The 19,755-nt window shown below is 44.4% G+C and overlaps 1 protein-coding gene across 2 annotated transcripts in view; it reads right to left on the bottom strand.

Annotated features, from left to right (window-relative positions):
* Positions 1-5,838: 5,838 nt before the first annotated feature.
* LOC109875259 (SPRY domain-containing SOCS box protein 4) overlaps positions 5,839-19,755 on the bottom strand; it is a 104,884-nt gene continuing 90,967 nt past the window's right edge. For both annotated transcript variants that reach the window (XM_020467533.2, XM_020467535.2), the window contains one exon: positions 5,839-7,107. In XM_020467533.2, coding sequence (XP_020323122.1) covers positions 6,980-7,107 — 128 coding nt within the window. In that variant the 3' untranslated portion in view covers positions 5,839-6,979. The remainder of the gene's footprint in view (positions 7,108-19,755) is intronic.

Below are 19,755 nucleotides of genomic sequence, written 5' to 3'. Positions count from 1 at the left end.
TCTTCACAAGGTTTTCACACACTGTTGCTGGTATTTTGACCCATTCCTCCATGCAGATCTCCTCTAGAGCAGTGATGTTTTGGGGCTGTTGCTGGGCAACACGGACTTTCAACTCCCTCCAAAGATTTTCTATGGGGTTGAGATCTGGAGACTGGCTAGGCCACTCCAGGACCTTGAAATGCTTCTTACGAAGCCACTCCTTCGTTGCCCGGGCGGTGTGTTTGGGATCATTGTCATGCTGAAAGACCCAGCCACATTTCATCTTCAATGCCCTTGCTGATGGAAGGAGGTTTTCACTCAAAATCTCACGATACATGGCCCCATTCATTCTTTCCTTTACACGGATCAGTCGTCCTGGTCCCTTTGCAGAGAAACAGCCCCAAAGCATGATGTTTCCACCCCCATGCCTCACAGTATGTATGGTGTTCTTTGGATGCAACTCAGCATTCTTTGTCCTCCAAACACGGCGAGTTGAGTTTTTACCAAAAAGTTATATTTTGGTTTCATCTGACCATATGACATTCTCCCAATTTTCTTCTGGATAATCCAAATGCTCTCTAGCAAACTTCAGACGGGCCTGGACATGTACTGGCTTAAGCAGGGGGACACGTCTGGCACTGCAGGATTTGAGTCCCTGGCGGCGTAGTGTGTTACTGATGGTAGGCTTTGTTACTTTGGTCCCAGCTCTCTGCATGTCATTCACTAGGTCCCCCCGTGTGGTTCTGGGATTTTTGCTCACCGTTCTTGTGATCATTTTGACCCCACGGGGTGAGATCTTGCGTGGAGCCCCAGATCGAGGGAGATTATCAGTGGTCTTGTATGTCTTCCATTTCCTAATAATTGCTCCCAGAGTTGATTTCTTCAAACCAAACAGCTTATCTATTGCAGATTCAGTCTTCCCAGCCTGGTGTAGGTCTACAATTTTGTTTCTGGTGTCCTTTGACAGCTCTTTGGTCTTGGCCATAGTGGAGTTTGGAGTGTGACTGTTTGAGGTTGTAGACAGGTGTCTTTTATAGTGATAACAAGTTCAAACAGGTGCCATTAATACAGGTAACGAGTGGAGGGCAGAGCCTCTTAAAGAAGAAGTTACAGGTCTGTGAGAGCCAGAAATCTTGCTTGTTTGTAGGTGACCAAATACTTATTTTCCACCATAATTTGCAAATAAATTCATAAAAAATCCTACAATGTGATTTTCTGGATTTCTTCTCTCATTTTGTCTGTCATAGTTGAAGTGTACCTATGATGAAAATTACAGGCCTCTCATCTTTTTAAGTGGGAGAACATGCACAATTGGTGGCTGACTAAATACTTTTTTGCCCTACTGTATATGCCCACTGCATTTTTGAAGACATTTCTTTTCATTGTTAGAGTGGCCACTTGATTATCTGGTCAATATAATGTATAATCTGTGGTCTGGATCTTAGAACCGCCACAGACTCTTCACTAAATGTGAACACATTTAGGATCCGCTTTCACCGATCTGCAGAGCGGTTGTTTTGGCGGAGGTGGAACTGCGTTAGAGCTGTCAAATCCACAAGCGGCTCCTGGCATTATCCTTAAAGCGGACATTGCCATTGGCTGCACGGCCTCAAAATAAGAGAAATTTCATGCAGCTTTGTTTACAAGTTTGAACACAGGAATGTGAGATGTAATCTACACCTCGATTAGGATGATAGTGATCTTCATTATTTAGGTTAATGATTTTTCAATTCGAGTGTAATTATTTGTATATAGCCTACACTTTCTCATGCTGAACTTCATATGAGTGGGGTGGGTGTGACCTTGTGACAATGGTCTTAAGAGCAGCTGCTCACCAATTCGCCGGCTCCACCTCCAAAACATCCGCTAGGCGGGTGTCTGCTATCGCCGGTTAAAGCGTGATCTGATTGGATCTAGTCCTAAAGTACGTACGTAGCAAACGACAGAGCAGCAGAAGAATTCAGTGCGAGTCATCAGGCTCCCATGATGTAAGACCGGGATGGGCAACTTTGATGTGGGTGGGAGCCCCCCCAAAACAATTTGAACTCATCATCAGGGGCCACAGTGGTTTGCGGGTCAGGTATCCACATCCACACACACAGTCAGAGCCAGCAATAGCCTTCTGGGGGCCCTATGCAAAATGTTGTCTTTAATATGATATCTGAGTAAGAGTGACTATGATTACGACAAGTTTAGATAGCTGGCCACTAGACTAATTTATCAATCTACATTGGTTTTGCTGACATGGGCTAATTCAGTGACTGTCAGTGACTGACATAAGAGAAAAACAGCTGATGCACAACCACATTTCTAGACTGCACCTTGTGTATTCTAACAGTATGTTGAGACCCCAAATGGGGGGGGGGGGGGATTGATCCGCGGGCCTACAAAACGGCAGGTGACGTAACACAACCAACAACAACCCAGGTCCGTATCCAAGACTAAGGCTGGGATAAACATCCTTCCATTTACCCAATTCCCATCATCCCCAAAGAAAGTCACGCATCAATGGACTGAGTTTCACACCTAGGCTTCTTCATTGCTGCTTTACCACTTAAGAGGTCATTGGAGATTTGGTTTGAGGAAATGGATGCTGGATAATGTCCACCAAGAATATGAGAGGAGAGATGGAGTAGCCTAACCTTTTCCAAGGTTATTCTCGCTTTATTCTGCCGGTAACAATTAGTCTTTTAAAGCTTTACAGTTGATAGCATCCACTAGCGCTGCGCCTGAGAACCTTGCAAGATATGAACAAGCTTTGAATACGTTTTTAACCTCAGTAGACCTACTGTTAATAGTTTGGGAATTCATATTTTTATTGCCTGCATTTCGGATGCCTTATGAATATCTTTGAAAGTTAAATGCAAAGTAGCTCCGAATAGCACCATTTTGATCGTTCGTCTTTACAACACCCCGTAGCAAAAACAAGTTTCAATATGTTACCATACCTGCCTGCATTTATGTGGATTATGGTGGCAGCAAATACCTGCAAAAAAGTAGGATCCACAGGACCAGCATTAAAATAACATGGTTTTAAAAGAGAAGGGTAAGTTTGAAGCGGGATCGATGGACTAGCCTATCCTCCTTGCTGCCTTGTCCTCATGCAGAACCATGCTAACAGACCTTTGATCAAACCTCAGCTACTCCATGAGGTCTTGTTTTCCAATGACATTTGAGCTACCTCCAAAAAAATGAGCCGGGGATCAGAGAGAGAAAAAAAAGGCCAAACCTATTTCAAGGCCGGCATGAAAGGACAGCGTCACACCGTCTGGCATTGATTGCCACTACAGCAATCCCTTACACATTCCTATAGTGAGACTGGAGACTCCGACAGGTTGTGTGAAATATTACACTACATGACCAAAAGTATGTGGACACCTGCTCGTCGAACATCTCATTCCAAAATCACAGGCATTAATATGGAGTTGGTCCCCCCCATTGCTGATATAACAGCCTCCACACTTCTGGGAAGGCTTTCCACTAGATGTTGGAACGTTGCTGCGAGGACTTGCTTGCGTTCAGCCACACGAGCGTTAGTGAGGTCGGGGCACTGAAGTTGGGCGATTAGGCCTGGCTTGTAGTCAGCATTCCAAATCATCCCAAAGGTGTTCGATGGGGTTGAGGTCAGGGTTCTGTGTTGGCCAGTCATGTTATTCTACACCGATCTTGACAAACCATTTCTGTATGGACTTCACTTTGTGCACGTGGGCATTGTCATGCTAAAACAGGTACGGAATCAGAAACACAGAACCATCTAGAATGTCATTGTATGCCGTAGCGTTAAGATTTTCCTTCACTGGAACTAAGGGGCCTACGCCGAACCATGAAAAACAGCCCAAGAACCATCATTATTCCTCCAACAAACTTTAGTTGGCACTATACATTCGGGCAGGTAGCGTTCTCCTGGCATCTGCCAAACCCAGATTCGTCCATCGGACGGCCAAATGGTGAAGCATGTTTCATCACTCTAGAAAAAGTGTCTTCACTGCTCCAGAGTACAATGGAGGCAAACTTTACACCACTCCAGCTTGACATTGCTCACGGTGATTTTAGGCTTGTGTGTGTGGCTACTCAGTCATGGAAACATTTCACAAAGCTCCCAACGAACAGTTCTTGTGGCGATGTTGCTTTCAAAGGCAGTTTGGAACTCTGCAGTGAGTGTTGCAAACGAGGACAGACGATTTTTATGCACTTCAGCGCTCCGCAGTTCCGTTCTGTGAGCTTGTGTGGCCTACCACTTCGCGGCTGAGCCATTGTTGCGCCTAGACATTTCCACTTCACAATAACAGCACTTAAGTGTAGACCGGGGCAGCACTAGCAAGTCAGAAAATTGACAAAATCACTTGTTGGAAAGGTGGCATCCTTTGACGGCGCCACGTTGAAAGTCACTGGGCTCTTCAGTACAGGCCATTCTACTGCCAATGTTTGTCTATGGAGATTGCATGGCTGTGTGCTCGATTTGATATACCTGTCAGCAATGGGTGTGGCTGAAACAGCCGACTCCACTAATTTGAAGGGGAATCCACATGCAATATATTTATAAAAGTAACATTGTTCAGCAGAGATGAAAGCACCTTGCTGGCAGATGCCTGCTCCACATTTGGGACATGCACTTAGCATACCCTTTGAAGATCCATTGTTTTCACTAATGCACAAGTCCGTGTATCAATTAGCTGACTAAGCTAATGGTTGTACACTAGAACTGGGACGATAAAGGGAAAGTGATTGTTTGCTAATATGGCCGATTGTTAAATGAGACCATTGACAGCTACAACATTTCAAGCTATTACTAGATGTTCATAAGGTAATAAAAATAAAACTGGTTCACATTGTTGTACAATTTAATCGGTATACTACTAATTCAGTCAATTTACTGCAATATGGATTTTGGTCCATATCGCCCAGCTTTACTGTACAGGCTGTATTTGCAAGCTAGCAGTCAGACACAAAAATGCCCTTTTGTTCCAATTAAAACAGCTTGCTTTGATATTCAATGGTTGAGCTTAGTGGAGCTTAGTGGAGTGGTTTGGAAGCCAACTTGACTGGCTTTTTTTTACAGGCAAGTCAGTTTAGAACAAATTCTTATTTCCAATGACGGCCTAGGAACACTGGGTTAACTGCCTTGTTCAGGGGCAGAACAAGAGATTTTTACCTTGTCAGCTCGGGGATTTGATCTTGCAACCTTTCGGTTACTAGTCCAATGCTCTAACCACTAGGCTACCCTGCCGCTCCATTCCCAAGAATGGTAAACCCTCTTCAGACCTAATTTAAGATGTTCTAAGGAAGTGTCCACTTGAATGCAGCCCTGATCATCCACTTAATATCTCTAATAATATTTAGGGCTCATAGGAAATGACCCCAGCATGTTTAAATAGTCTCTATTGGGAAAGCTCAGTTTCAAGCTTATGGCTCCATTTACTAAGTCTACAATATAGAGATTTGAGGCTGAGAAATATGGAGCGGGAGGTAGCTAGAGAGAAATAGGGTAGAGATGGAACGAGAGGTAGGTAGGGTAGAGATGGAACGAAGAGGTAGGTAGAGATGGAGTGAGATCTAGAGTAGGTAAATGGAGATAGGTAGAATGAGAGAGTTAGGTAGAGATACAGAGAGGGGGTAGGGAGTTAGGTCAGATGTGGTCGAGGGATGACGAGGTTACACAAACTGTCACAGCTGGATTTGAAGATGCCCTGGTTTCCTCTGAGCGTGACTGACGGTATAAACAAAGAGGGAGAAAAACACATAAAAAACAAATCTGCCTTCCTTGGCTTTTATCCAGAAAGACACACACACACACACACACACACACACCTGGCAGCCCAACCTTGATACGGAGGAAATTACCATCCCAGAAAACAAATGGCTTTTTCATTCACTTGGCTTTTATTCACATTTCAGATCTGCTAACAGCACTGCCCATACATTCCACTGTGTATGCCCCCGAATGGCCCTGGTCTCCCATCCAAGCAGGCAGATATAGATTAAAACCATCAGTGATCGTATAATAATAATGATAATAATAATAATAATAATAATTAAAGCAGCATCCGGTTTAAAAAGCCTTAGGGTGACAGCGCTGATCATCATCTCCCATATCGGTGTAGTATATTTACCTGAACGTAACGTAAAACGTAACGTAAAAAGAAACTACCTCATGATAAATAAACAGTCATCGTAACGTTATCATCGTCGTCAGAATCATAATCCACACTAAGAATAAAATGTAGGGTACAAACTCAGAAATAAAAGTGACTCAAGCCTTCTAGAGGAAAAAGATGACTGCTATGGTGTGTGGTCATCCACGCCCCCTCCCAAAATGGGTGCTGTGCCATTTTTTCCCCTTGCATTACTTGACATAGATCCAGAAAAACTAGATGTGTAAACCTAGTAAGTCCAGAACTGGCATAGTCCTTTAATGGGTCCTTTAAGACAACGGGCAGATATTGTATGTTACCAGTGAGCTACAGTGAGCTCCAGGCCAGTTTGAACTGGAAATGGACCGAAACACATCTGAGCCCTGTAGAAAAGTCCTGTGTCTGCCTGCCGACTGGACAGGACATTATAGGAGACTGACTATAGAGTATCCAGTAGCAGTGATATGATTTCAAAGGCCTCCCGGGGTATTTAGTGTGTGCCTTCTAGGCGCCGTTCTCACTCAAACCAGCAGATGGCAGTAGTCTCCTAACACCCATACTTCAAAGTGACCATGGACCATACCAGTCCATGAAATAGGGGCTTCATTGGAAGAGAGCTACAGCCATCAATAATTGTAAGTCCAAACGTGTCAAAACCCCGAACAAAAAAAGTATCAATCATCCTCTGGGTCAAAAACCTGAACACAAGTGTCTATCTATTCACCGCAGAGCTTAATTATCCCACAATGTAAACATTCCGCTTCCGCCGTTGTTCATTCGAACCCCCCTGACATTCTGTCTATCTTCCATCACACTTAGATTGCCATGGTTTCCTTCCAGATGGTCCCAGTTGGTGGAGCATGGTTTGGTCATTGGTACTGCAGGTAATTCTTGAGAGACTGGGGTAAGGGCAGGGACTCGATCTCCTGGAGGCGCTCTCGGCCCAACGCTACCCGGGCGGCCCGACGACACAGGTCCATCAGGGGGAGGGGCTCCGCTGTAACCAGGAAGAGAAGAGGAAAGGTTAGTTGGTGGTTTTTACAATGGAAAAAAAGTCTGCAAAATACAGAATTCCCTTTTTACTGTTCGTGACAAGGAAACAGGATATCTGACAGTGTGACATGTCTGTAGATAATAAGTGACAAGTGTCGCTGGTCAAAACATTTAATTTATATTCAGGTGGAATGTCTGTAGAGTAGTGTAGACTGCCAGTTTCCTTGTGGCACAGACATGAAAACAGTTCAAGTCTCTGCGACTGTAGCAATGTCCGTTGTCGTGGTTACCGGACTGCCACAGCAACCAGACCAAATCCTCCTGTGACAAGATGTAGGAGTTCTAAAATTCCCCAATAGAACAAACTACTTTTATTTCATCACACTGTGGCATGAAGATATTTCCTGTAAGCCCGCCATTACCTTGTACATAATGATATTGTTGGGTTTATTTTCCTGTAATAATGCATAAAAAGTGAAGAGGTTGTCAGCTATAGTTAGCTAGCAACGAACCAAGACATTGTTTCGAAAATTACTTTTAGTTGCATGGCTTGCTAGATTGACAGTTACTCAATTCCGTTTTAAAACGGATGGGTTTCTTGGTGTTAAAACAGAGAAGGTATGCTATTTGGAGCACCGGGCTGCTGATGTCATGCAGAGGCTGTCCAATGGTGCTTTATACTTTTTCATAATGACAAGTTTGATATCGGACGACAACAGAATGTTCATGAAGTCACAATTGCCTACAGATCCGTCGATAGACGGGACTGTAAACCAGCGTTAAGTGTATCAGATCAGTGTATGCGTGCATGTGTATCCACATCGATGGAACAGTAGTGGAGAGGGTAGTAAGTTTTAAGTTCCTCGGCATACACATCACAGACAAACTGAATTGGTCCACCCACACAGACAGCATCGTGAAGAAGGCGCAGCAGGAGGCTGAAGAAATTCGGCTTGTCACCAAAAGCACACAAACTTCTACAGATGCACAATCGAGAGCATCCTGTCGGGCTGTATCACCGCCTGGTACGGCAACTGCTCCACCCACAACCGTAAGGCTCTCCAGAGGGTAGTGAGGTCTGCACAACGCATCACCGGGGGGCAAACTACCTGCCCTCCAGGACACCTACACCACCCGATGTCACCGGAAGGCCATAAAGACCACAACCACCCGAGCCACTGCCTGTTCACCCCGCTATCATCCAGAAGGCGAGGTCAGTACAGGTGCATCAAAGCAGGGACCGAGAGACTGAAAAACAGCTTCTATCTCAAGGCCATCAGACTGTTAAACAGCCACCACTAACATTGAGTGGCTGCTGCCAACACACTGACTCAACCCCAGCCACTTTAATTATGGGAATTGATGCAAAATATATCACTAGCCACTTTAAACAATGCTACTTAATATAATGTTTACATACCCTACATTATTTCTCATATGTATACGTATATACTGTACTCTATATCATCTACTGCATCTTTATGTAATACATGTATCACTAGCCACTTTAAACTATGCCACTTTGTTTACATACTCATATGTATATACTGTACTCGATACCATCTACTGCATCTTGCCTATGCCGCTCTGTACCATCACTCATTCATATATCTTTATGTACATATTCTTTATCCCTTTACACGTGTGTATAAGGTAGTAGTTTTGGAATTGTTAGCTAGATTACTCGTTGGTTATTACTGCATTGTCGGAACTAGAAGCACAAGCATTTCGCTACACTCGCATTAACATCTGCTAACCATGTGATTGTGACAAATAAAATGTGATTTGATTAGATTTTTGTATGCAGGCATCTGCGTACTGTATGTGTTTAACTATGCATAAAAGAGACGCACACTAGCAATGTTGTAATTCACCTCCTCTCCCTACCACTTTCCAGCTGACGCTCCCGTCGATCACCTTTAGTGCCTGCTCCCTTTCACAAGGACTTATAAATTACACCCACAGCCCGGTTTCTAGAATGACAGCCTCCCATCTGCCTAGACCCGTTTCACCATAAAGACCCTAAGCCATGACCAAAATATCTACAGTACAAAGGCGTTGCTCCTACAACCTTAGAAGTTGGGCTGCATCCCAATACGATTCAATGTCTTTCTTTACTGGGGTGTCCAGTCACTCGACTATCCTTATATTAAAAACCTTGGGCTGCATCCCAATACCTTTGAGGTTTCTTTACTAGCCTCCTTTCCCTCTGGACTACTAGTATGTGAAAAGAATGGGTGTTATCATACTGATCGGGTGAAGAAAAGGAGACGAGCACAGGTAGCTACTCCATAATGAAAACAAATGTTTGTTGACATTTTATTAGTGAAGTGGAGCCACCTTTGGATGAACTAATTACAAATGACAATCTAAAAAAGGGACAGTGCTAATTTTCACGGTTCTGTTTGAATCGTCTCCTGCAGGTTTTGATGAAAGGTATTGTTGCTAGTGAATTGTGAGTCACTTTCATGTAGGGCTGCCAACTTTGACTCAAATCAAAAAACCCGGGGAGATTGATTACATTCCATGTATTGCTTTCAGTCGGGCATTCATTAAATTATCCTGTAATAGCTTTACTGCTCATACTCGCGTTGTATTCCTTGGGGACTCTAGGCTGAACTGGAAGGGCTGGCAACGGCAACACTACTTTCGTTGTGCATCGTAGTGTTTTGGGACCTTGTTTAATTAACCGAAATTACATGTTCTATTTCACCCTTGCCGTTAGCTCATACCACTCTCCCTGATTGGCCCATATTCAAAACCTTTGATTGGCTTAATTACATCACACGGTTGGGCAGATGGTTGGGAAGGGTGAGGGGCATGTCCCTGCCCATGACCTCTGTGACCCTAGCCATCAGTGCCAGTGGAGGTTGGCCCAGGGATAGAAGATGGACAGCACCAGAGATATGGATATATGACCAGATGCGGATGTCTCTGCCTTAATGGGAATTGTTGTCCACAGAGCGGATTGGTGGATACATCTCATTGAGTATTTTTTTTGTATATATTCGATGAGGTGTTGACATCAACCGCCTGTATTGAACAGAGAGTCAGATGATCTGCTAACCAACGCATAGACAGTCTCGAACTTCAACAGAGACCACTCTGATACCAAGTGTTTTTTCTCAAATTTGCTGGGATGTTACGTGCATCACACTTATCAGTGCCCTCATAACAACCTAAGAATTGCACAATTCGCGGCCTCCCGGGTGGCACAGTGGTAAGGGCGCTGTACTGCAGCGCCAGCTATGCCACCAGAGACTCTGGGTTTGTGCCCAGGCTCTGTCGTAACCGGCCATGACCGGGAGGTCCGTGGGGCGACGCACAATTGGCCTAGCATCGTCCGGGTTAGGGAGGGTTTGGCCGGTAGGGATATCCTTGTCTCAGCAGTGCACGCTAACCAAGGTTGCCAGGTGCACAGTGTTTCCTCTGACACATTGGTGCGGCTGGCTTCCGGGTTGGATGCGCGCTGTGTTAAGAAGCAGTGCGGCTTGGTTGGGTTGTGTATCGGAGGACACATGACCTTCAACCTTCGTCCCTCCTGAGGCCGTACGGGAGTTGTAGCGATGAGACAAGATAGTAGCTACTAACAATTGGATACCACAAAATTGGGGAGAAAAAGGGGTAAAATTAAAAACAAAAAAAAAGAATTACTCAACTTCTATTAGATCAAATAAGTCTCACATATCAAAATAGCAATTAATGGTTATCTTGACTAAAATCGACACTCACCGGCCCCAATACAAAAACTCCTCACCGGCTTAATAATTAAAATAACTACTTCATGTGGACAGATTTTGGGCAGAGATCAAGCTCTCGCTTCACCACTCATCCAGATGGAGAGCGAGAGCAAGAGAGTGTGTGTGTGTGTGTGTGTGTGTGTAAGGTGTCATGCCACGTGTGGTTGCCTGAGGGACGCAACACCACAGTCGTGCTACAGTACAGCTTTGACAAAGAAACCAGAAACGTTGGCAGCTGAAATAAAATTGTGAAACAGGGAGCACAATTTAGATCGATACCCATAATTGCTAACCCATTGGTCTCATCCATAAGCCACAAAAAAATGTAGATACCGCTTTGAAACGAACAAACAAAGGGGTCTTCCCTTCATTTGAGTCACTTCAATAAACTGAGGCAAGTGGCAGTTACAACATTGACACACCCGTTTGGAACAGACCTGGGAGAGTTATGGCGTCATCGGAGGAGTCGGACACGTCGACACAGCCAGCGTTTCACCCTGCAGGTCATTCTGGAGGAAAACACTCATCACCAACCTTCCACCTGTTCTCCGACCAGCACCGCTGAGCTCAAGGTTAACCCCATGCGTTAGAGACCTGTCCGTCTCAGATGATACACACACCCACATGCTCAAAGTTATCGATACACGGTAATTAGTCAACACCCACACACTCCCACACACTTCTCATTAGACAGAGACGTGTCACATACAAGTTACACAATACGTTCAGGCACACTTCTTACCATACTGTGTTCCTGTATCAATATGCAGGTGTTGAGAAAGAATCACAACCTCTGCACAGCACTCTATTGCATGGCTATTAGGAGTGGGGCACTTATCAAATAACAGTAAGCAAATGCATACCATTATAGGAGGGGGAGACTAACTGGGTTCAACAGATGCTTTTGTTCTAGTAAATAATGGAAACATGCTATGAATTACAATGGGTGAGTAAAACACTAGGTTATACAAGGTGGCACACACACACACACACACACACACACACACACCCCCCGCTGGGAGTGTGAGCATGAGAAACAGCTCGGTCAGGTTAATGCTGGACTTAACCAGAATCTCAAAGCCTCTAAAATAATAAGGCCCTCGTTATCTTGGCTAAATTTAGACAACAGAATGTAAAAGAAACGGATGCTAAGCTGGCTTTGTTGTTGCCCCAGGTAATGGGAGTGCGCACGTGTCTTGACAATAAAAGTGGGTGCGGCAAGCTGAACGTGCACCTGAATGCACACGCCTAGTAATGTTCACGGTGCGCTAGCTAGGAGAAATAAAGACAAACGCAACGCTAATACAAAGCATTTTCCAATGAACACGAGGCACTTTCTAAAACCTGTCTAAGTCTCAACAGTATATCAGCAGTCAAAAACACTGCCGAGGAAAAGACGGTGTGGGCAGGCTTTTGCTCAAGCGCAGCACTAAACCACTCCAGATTCAGCAAAACAAGGTCTTGATCATTAAGCGATTGGCAAAATCTGGTGTTTTAGTGGCGGGTTGGAACAAAGCTGCTCGATACTGTCCTCAGCGTAACCTTGCAGAGTGCGATCCGTCTTCCAGTGGTACAGTAGGCTTACCATTTGTCAAGACCCCCTGACTAGCCAATGGAGGCTACTCTGTCATGTTGGCACTAAGGACACAGACAGCGTCTTCTCTTCCCTCTGCCAAATCCTAAAAGCATTTCAGACGCACTGCACCACAGTGCAGGCAAGACCACGCCTTGATACTTGCCAAAAAAACAAGGTGGCCAAAACATTGAATTTCTATCTTTGTTTTGCCTTTCCCTCTTATTGGTCTTTCATGCAGTGTTTCCTTCTAAACATGCAGCAGTGAAAATGCTTTGTACATCAGGATTTATATATCCAAGATGTGTCCTGGTCTTTCAGGTGTACAATATACCAACGTATGGTTATCACACACTGTACATAATTCTCGCTGTATGGTTTAAGCCCTGGCGTTATCGAAAGTGTGAAGTGCCCCCCCCCACCCCACACACACACACACACACACACACACATCAGAGGACAGAAACATGCTACAGTGTCCCTAATGTCACTGTACACATTCCAGTCTGCTTCTGCTTTAGCCAACTTGTCATCGTCTCGCTAAGGCAGCAGAGCACAACTCTAGTCTGAGGGCCACAGTCCTGCTGATTTTCATTTCTCCCTGGAACTTAACTGATCAATTAAGGTTATTGACTGGCTAGAGTCTACAGACTTATCCATCAGGTATAATAGGAAAAGGTTGAAAACCGGTAGACACGTCGGGCCTTCGAGGACCATCCGGAGCCATGCGTCACTGTTCTACAGTCAACAACGAAGCATCGTTAAAGAAAGAGAGTCTTCAGCCAGGTATTGAGGCTATATGCCCTATGAAGTAAAGTCTGCCAAACTCCCAAATACTCCTGGCAGACGGTTCAGAGGGAGTGCAGACCTACAGACACCACTCCATCTGTTTGAGGGGATGCGCACATTCCTGCGTGTGATAAGTCGTGGCATGCTTCGTCTTCATTTATCCACGGCCCATTAGCGGGGGGAAAATAATCATTTGTTCTTATGCACAGACAAAAAATAACTACTTGGGGGAGGCGAGGGATAGGGTTTTTCTGGTTTGTCGTTATGATTATTACTCAAGCAATTTCTGGAGCCCGGTTGACAAGCTGAGGGACTGAACATATCAAGAAAGGGGCACGTTTTGTAGGGAATCCAATTAATTTGAGCACGCTATAAAAGCTGTTTTAGTGCTCAGTAGTGTGGGGTTTCTACAGCAGCGCTGGTCTCAGGAGCTTAGCGAATACAGAGAGTCACCAGTAGAACGGAGTCACCCATCTCTTTTCGGGGAGCACTGGATGGTTCTCGAACAGCTCTGAGGGAATGATGACAGCCAGGTTCCCCCTAAACATACCCGGTAGAAGGTTCGTTTAATTTTATTTTTTTAAATGAAGGCAGATGTTCTAAACTAGGACGTTCCGCTCCTATCAATCAAAGTCTTCGAACTCCCTACGCTTGTCTGCTGATAACTTGAACTTCAATGAAAAGGGGATGATGTCATGCCTCAGTGGATCCAACTGGGAACGTAATCGAAGTGATCCAGTCTCCGAATGATTAGTGCAGCCAAGTAGTCTTTGATCAAGGAAAGGATGGGTCAGAGAGTTTATCAAGAAGCGAGACACCAGACAGCTCAGGACATATTAAGGTGGGAAGTGGGAATACTGTACCACTGCTGGAGGATTCACAGCTCAAAAAAAATAAAAAAACACCATTAGATAACAGTTTATAAAGCTGCACATTGCAGTATGTTGTAGCAATTAGCTACAGATTTGCCAACCCTTCGTCATGAGACGCATGAAAACGCACAGCTATTTTACACATCAAATATTGTCGTCACTTGGTTTCACAGATGACAAATGACAAGAAAATATCCACTACATATCACTAGTCATTAACTATTAAACTTGGTCCGGTATAATGATGATATCAATTACCACCACAATTACAGTACATAAGTACCCAAGATGCCCTTAGTGGTGACTCACAAAGCCATTATTTGAACATAGCAGCAGCATCTATTAATGCTAGCTGATGAGCTAATGAGTCAGGTTAAGCAGCGAACTCGTTGATCAGGCCAGGCCAAGTCTACTGCAGTGGGAGGGGAGCCACATCTGTTGGAGCGCTTGACATGACACTCCTTAGTGACAGGTGACTAGACAGTATTTCACAGCTGATTCATTGTCAGTCCGTTCAAAAGGCAGCCGGTGTAAAGTGCTGTTGTCGCAGAATCCTGTAATACAGTGTTCCCCAACTCCGGTCCTCGAGTACCACCAAAAGCACACATTTTCATTGTGGTCCCGGAGGAGTTGGATGAGGTTCTACAACAACAAAAATGTGTACTGCTTGGGGTAATCGAGGACTGGAGTTGGGAAACGCTCTGTTAGAGGATGCTGCATCAGCAGTCTTCGCCCTGGCTGCCTTTGAAGGGACTGACAAATCCACTGTGAAACCCTTCTCTAATATGATGGATTTAAAGATTTAAGAGGAAGATGAGAGAGAGAGGGGAAGATTAGAGAGAGAGAGAGACAGACAACCAGCAGGGGAAAAGCTAGATGGACACTTGATCGATATAAAAGATCAATTACAAATATGAAAGCACTGTTTCCAGGTGGGGAGGAGGGATAAAGAGGAAGATACACTAGTAGGAAAGTGGAGACCCATACACAGGAGGTTTTCCACTGTGATAAGTGTGCTGATCGGGTGTATTTGCATTGAACAATCTGGCAGAAAGACAGAAAGATACCAGAAGATCCCACGCAGTATGAAACCCAATCCTTCTCTCCTCCGCCCTTCTTCACTTATTTTCCAAGGGAATAGAATCGCCAGTGTTTGATCTGCTAATAGTGCACCCGTACCAGTCATGGTGGCTTTCCTAGGAGTCATACACAGAGGCACACACATGTTCTCCCCCGAGGCTACCATTAGCGATTAACGTGGAAAAGAACCCACGCGTCATATGACTTCCAAAGCCTCCAACAGCGTCCAATTCAATTTCATGCCTTTTGCATTGAACGGACATCCATACACACTGCAGCTACAGAATGATGATAACAATTGGACGCATCGGAATTGTTCAATGATTGCTTTTTTTACATTGCAATTAGTGGGGTCGATCAACCTTCTTCTGGGTCACCACCTTGGAAGTTTGTTATGGATTGAATGTCTCCTTGACTTCCACTGTCTCTCAAGCTGCCTGGGAACGTGAACAAGGGGGAAAGATTGTGTTTTCATCAAACTGGATGTAGACACTGATATGTAAACACACACACACACACATACACAGTACCAGTCAAAAGTTTGGACACACCTACTCATTCAAGGGTTTTCTTTATTTGGACTATTTTGATTTGTTTAACACTTGTTTTGGTTACTACATGATTCCATATGTGTTATTTCATAGTTTTGATGTCTTCACTATTATTCTACAATGTAGAAAATAGTATAAATATAGACATTCCAGGGTTTGAGTAGTTGTGTCCAAACTTTTGACTGGTAATGTATATAAACACAGATACTCAACTCTGCACCTTAGAGGCTGCTGCACTATATAGAGACATGGAATCACTGGCCACTTCAACAATAAAGTTTATTCATCTCAAATATATACACTGTATTCTATTTGACTGTATTTTAGTTTAAGCCACTCCGACATTGCTCATCCTAATATTGATATATTTCTTAATACCATTCTTTTACTTTTTAGATGTGGATTGTTAGACACACAGACGCGTAGGCAGACGCACAGACGCGTAGGCAGACGCACAGACGCGTAGGCAGACGCACAGACGCGTAGGCAGACGCACAGACGCGCAGGCAGACGCACAGACGCGTAGGCAGACGCACAGACGCGTAGGCAGACGCACAGACGCGTAGGCAGACGCACAGACGCGTAGGCAGACGCACAGACGCGTAGGCAGACGCACAGACGCGTAGGCAGACGCACAGACGCGTAGGCAGACACACAGACGCGTAGGCAGACACACAGACGCGTAGGCAGACACACAGACGCGTAGGCAGACACACAGACGCGTAGGCAGACACACAGACGCGTAGGCAGACACACAGACGCGTAGGCAGACACACAGACGCGTAGGCAGACACACAGACGCGTAGGCAGATACACAGACGCGTAGGCAGATACACAGACGCGTAGGCAGACACGGATACACAGACGCGTAGCCAGACACGGATACACAGACGCGTAGCCAGACACGATACACAGACGCGTAGCCAGACACGGATACACAGACGCGTAGCCAGACACGGATACACAGACGCGTAGCCAGATACTGATACACAGACATGTAGCCAGATACAGATACACAGACATGTAGCCAGATACAGATAGACATGTAGCCAGATACAGATACACAGACATGTAGCCAGATACGGATACACAGACGCGTAGGCAGACACGGATACACAGACATGTAGCCAGATACATGTAGACACAGATTTGGAAACGGACATAGACAATTGCAAATACACACACACACTCGCAAATAAACTCAACATACGCACGCACTGCCACCCACACTCATTACCACAGGAGCAAATGACTTGCAGAATTCATATTTGACCAGCTTCCCAGTTCTGCCACTGGCATATTTACAGAGGCAAGCTAAGGCTTTGAGGCACTCTCAAGGACAAATGAGACTGATCCCCACTGTGGATAGAAAGGCTCTCCTCTGATCCCAGTACATCAGTGCTAGCTACAGTATATGAGAGAGGAACGGCTGGGGCTGATTATAGGTTTATCAGGACTCATGTAGTTTAAACAGGACCAAGGCACCTGCCATTGGCCAGGAATACAGAAGCAGTCTACTGCAGTTTGATAGTAGAGTACAGGACCAGTGACAGCTTTCACATGCTCATTCAATGGCTAACGTTTTGCTGAAGATCCCGAGGGAAATACCCATATTGTAGCGTTAGCATTATGCTAACTAACTATTCAAACACCTACGTTTCTGGGGAAACTTGCTTAAGTGCAGTACAGTGTCAACACATGTGGGTGTTTGTCGAGACAGATAATCCTCTTTCCTCGGTACAGTACGATACAGCAGCCAGGGCTAATGAGCTCTCACAAGCAAAAGCTGCCAATGCAGGTCTCTCGCCCAACGGGAGTCATACAAAACACAGACACATCCAGCGTTGTAAATAAGAATTTGTTCTTAACCGACTTGCCTAGTTAAATAAAAGGTTAGAAACACACACACACACACACACACACACACACACACACACACACAACTGAACAAAAAGTTATTTTGTTGACATTTATGTATGTCCCCATTACCAGTAAAACATAATCAAAACCTATTTCTTTCACTTACTTGCTGTGCTGTTTCGTTGTTCATTTGTTCAGTCGTTCTCAACCAGGATTTCTATGGAACGCCGTTTGGGTCTTTGCGTATCAAAATATATACTATTTAACACGTCAAATTAGCTTGTTGACCAATCAGGACCTGAATATGACTGCACATCACAATAATTTAACGCGTTCATACATTTTTTGATGTAGTTATTACACATTTATTACACTCACTCATATGTCACAACGATTCATTGATAGGTATGCTACGATGCTGGTAAAGTTGTCTCGCGCACCTACAGTGCTGGTATTTACTTGCAAAAATCACTGAAGTTGGAGACTTATATCTCCCTCACTAACTTTAAACATCAGCTATCCGAGCAGCAAACCGATCGCTGCAGCTGTACACAGCCCATCTGTAAATAGTCCATCCAATCAACCTACCTCATCCCCATATTGTTTTTATTTACTTTTTTGCACCCCAGTATCTCTACATGCACATCATCATCTGTGCATCTATCACTCGTGTTAATTTGCTAAATTGTCATTACTTCGCTACTACGGCCTATGTATTGCTTTACCTCACGTCATTTGTAAACTTTTTTCTATCGTGTCATTGACTGTACGTTTGTTTATTCCATGTGCAACTCTGTTGTTGTTTGTGTCGCACTGCTTTGCTTTATCTTGGCCAGGTCTCAGTTGTAAAGGAGAACTTGTTCTCAAATGGCCTACCTGGTTAAATAAAAAAATAAAATAGGTATGCACTTCAGCTTTAACATGGGTTTTGCACATCAGCGTTAAAACTAGACAATTCCGATATATCGTGCATCCATACTAGGAACACCTCTTTCTTTGACAGACTGAGCAGCTGAAAGCTATGACCCCTTATTGATGTCACTTGTTAAAGCCACTTCAAAATCAGTGTAGATGAAAGGGGGAAGAGACAGGTTAAAGGATTTTTAAGCCTTGAGACATGGATTGTGTGTGTGTGCCATTCAGAGGGTGAATGCGCAAGACAAAATATTGAAGTGCTTTTGAACTAAGTATGGTAGTAGGTGCGAGCGTGGCAAGCGCTGTAACGCGCAACAGCAAGTCAATATTAGGAAGGGGATCTTAATGTTTTGTACACTCATAGGCATAAAAAGGCTACTCTAAGACTCCATAAAGCAATAGCGATGGAATTTGGAATCCATTTTGGTTTATTCGTTTTGTGCTAATATCAATAGAAAACACCTAGTTTGCCTGAAAATAACAAAAACAAATGAGAGAACAGTCGCAAACAAACAAGCTCACACAACACACACACACACACACACACACACCCACCCACTAACCTCCCCTCCACCCACACCCATAATTGTCCTCAATAAAACAGACAGGCGATGAAATAAATTCTGTAATAACGGCCAAAAGACATCTCAGAACACATTACTTCCTCCTATGCCAACAACACGAGACCGGGGACCCAATGTTGTCCACAACACCAACTTCCTGCGCTTTGATCTTCTACTCTCCTGCCAGCGGTGTCCAGCACCACTCAGAGACAGAACAGGGCTGGTCAGGGTTAATAAACAGGCCCTCACTGGCCGCAGCTTTTTATACATTACAGTAAATCTCTTAACAGTTACAGTGCCCTGTGAGAGAAATGAGGTCCAAGATCAGTTTGTGGTAGTATCTTGCCATTGGCGTTACACCGACCATAGGAGTTGAGAAGACCGCCCATGCAGGTCTGATACCGGGCTAGGGCTGAAGTGGGCATATTCCATCAAGTGGGCATTATTTTAATCTGACTATAGATCCATTTATATTTTTTTTTCCAGGGTTTTATTTATTCTAGATTGAATGATTTAGAATGCTAACGATGTCTGACGAGGCGCTCTGAAGTATTGTCATCATCACTAGGCAGGCTTGAAGGGGAGAGGGGCTTATTGCAGCGGTTTGATAGAAAATTTAAAGCACTTAAAAAAAAACACCTTGTGGACACAAAAGAAACCGACTGACTGTCGATGAAAGAGAGTAAGGGAGAGAGAGACCGAGCGAGGA

Source organism: Oncorhynchus kisutch, linkage group LG30 (assembly GCF_002021735.2).
Source record: "Oncorhynchus kisutch isolate 150728-3 linkage group LG30, Okis_V2, whole genome shotgun sequence".
Taxonomy (NCBI): domain Eukaryota; kingdom Metazoa; phylum Chordata; class Actinopteri; order Salmoniformes; family Salmonidae; genus Oncorhynchus; species Oncorhynchus kisutch.
The sequence above is the reverse complement of the archived record's forward strand: the minus strand, read 5'-3'. Positions and strand labels throughout refer to the sequence as shown.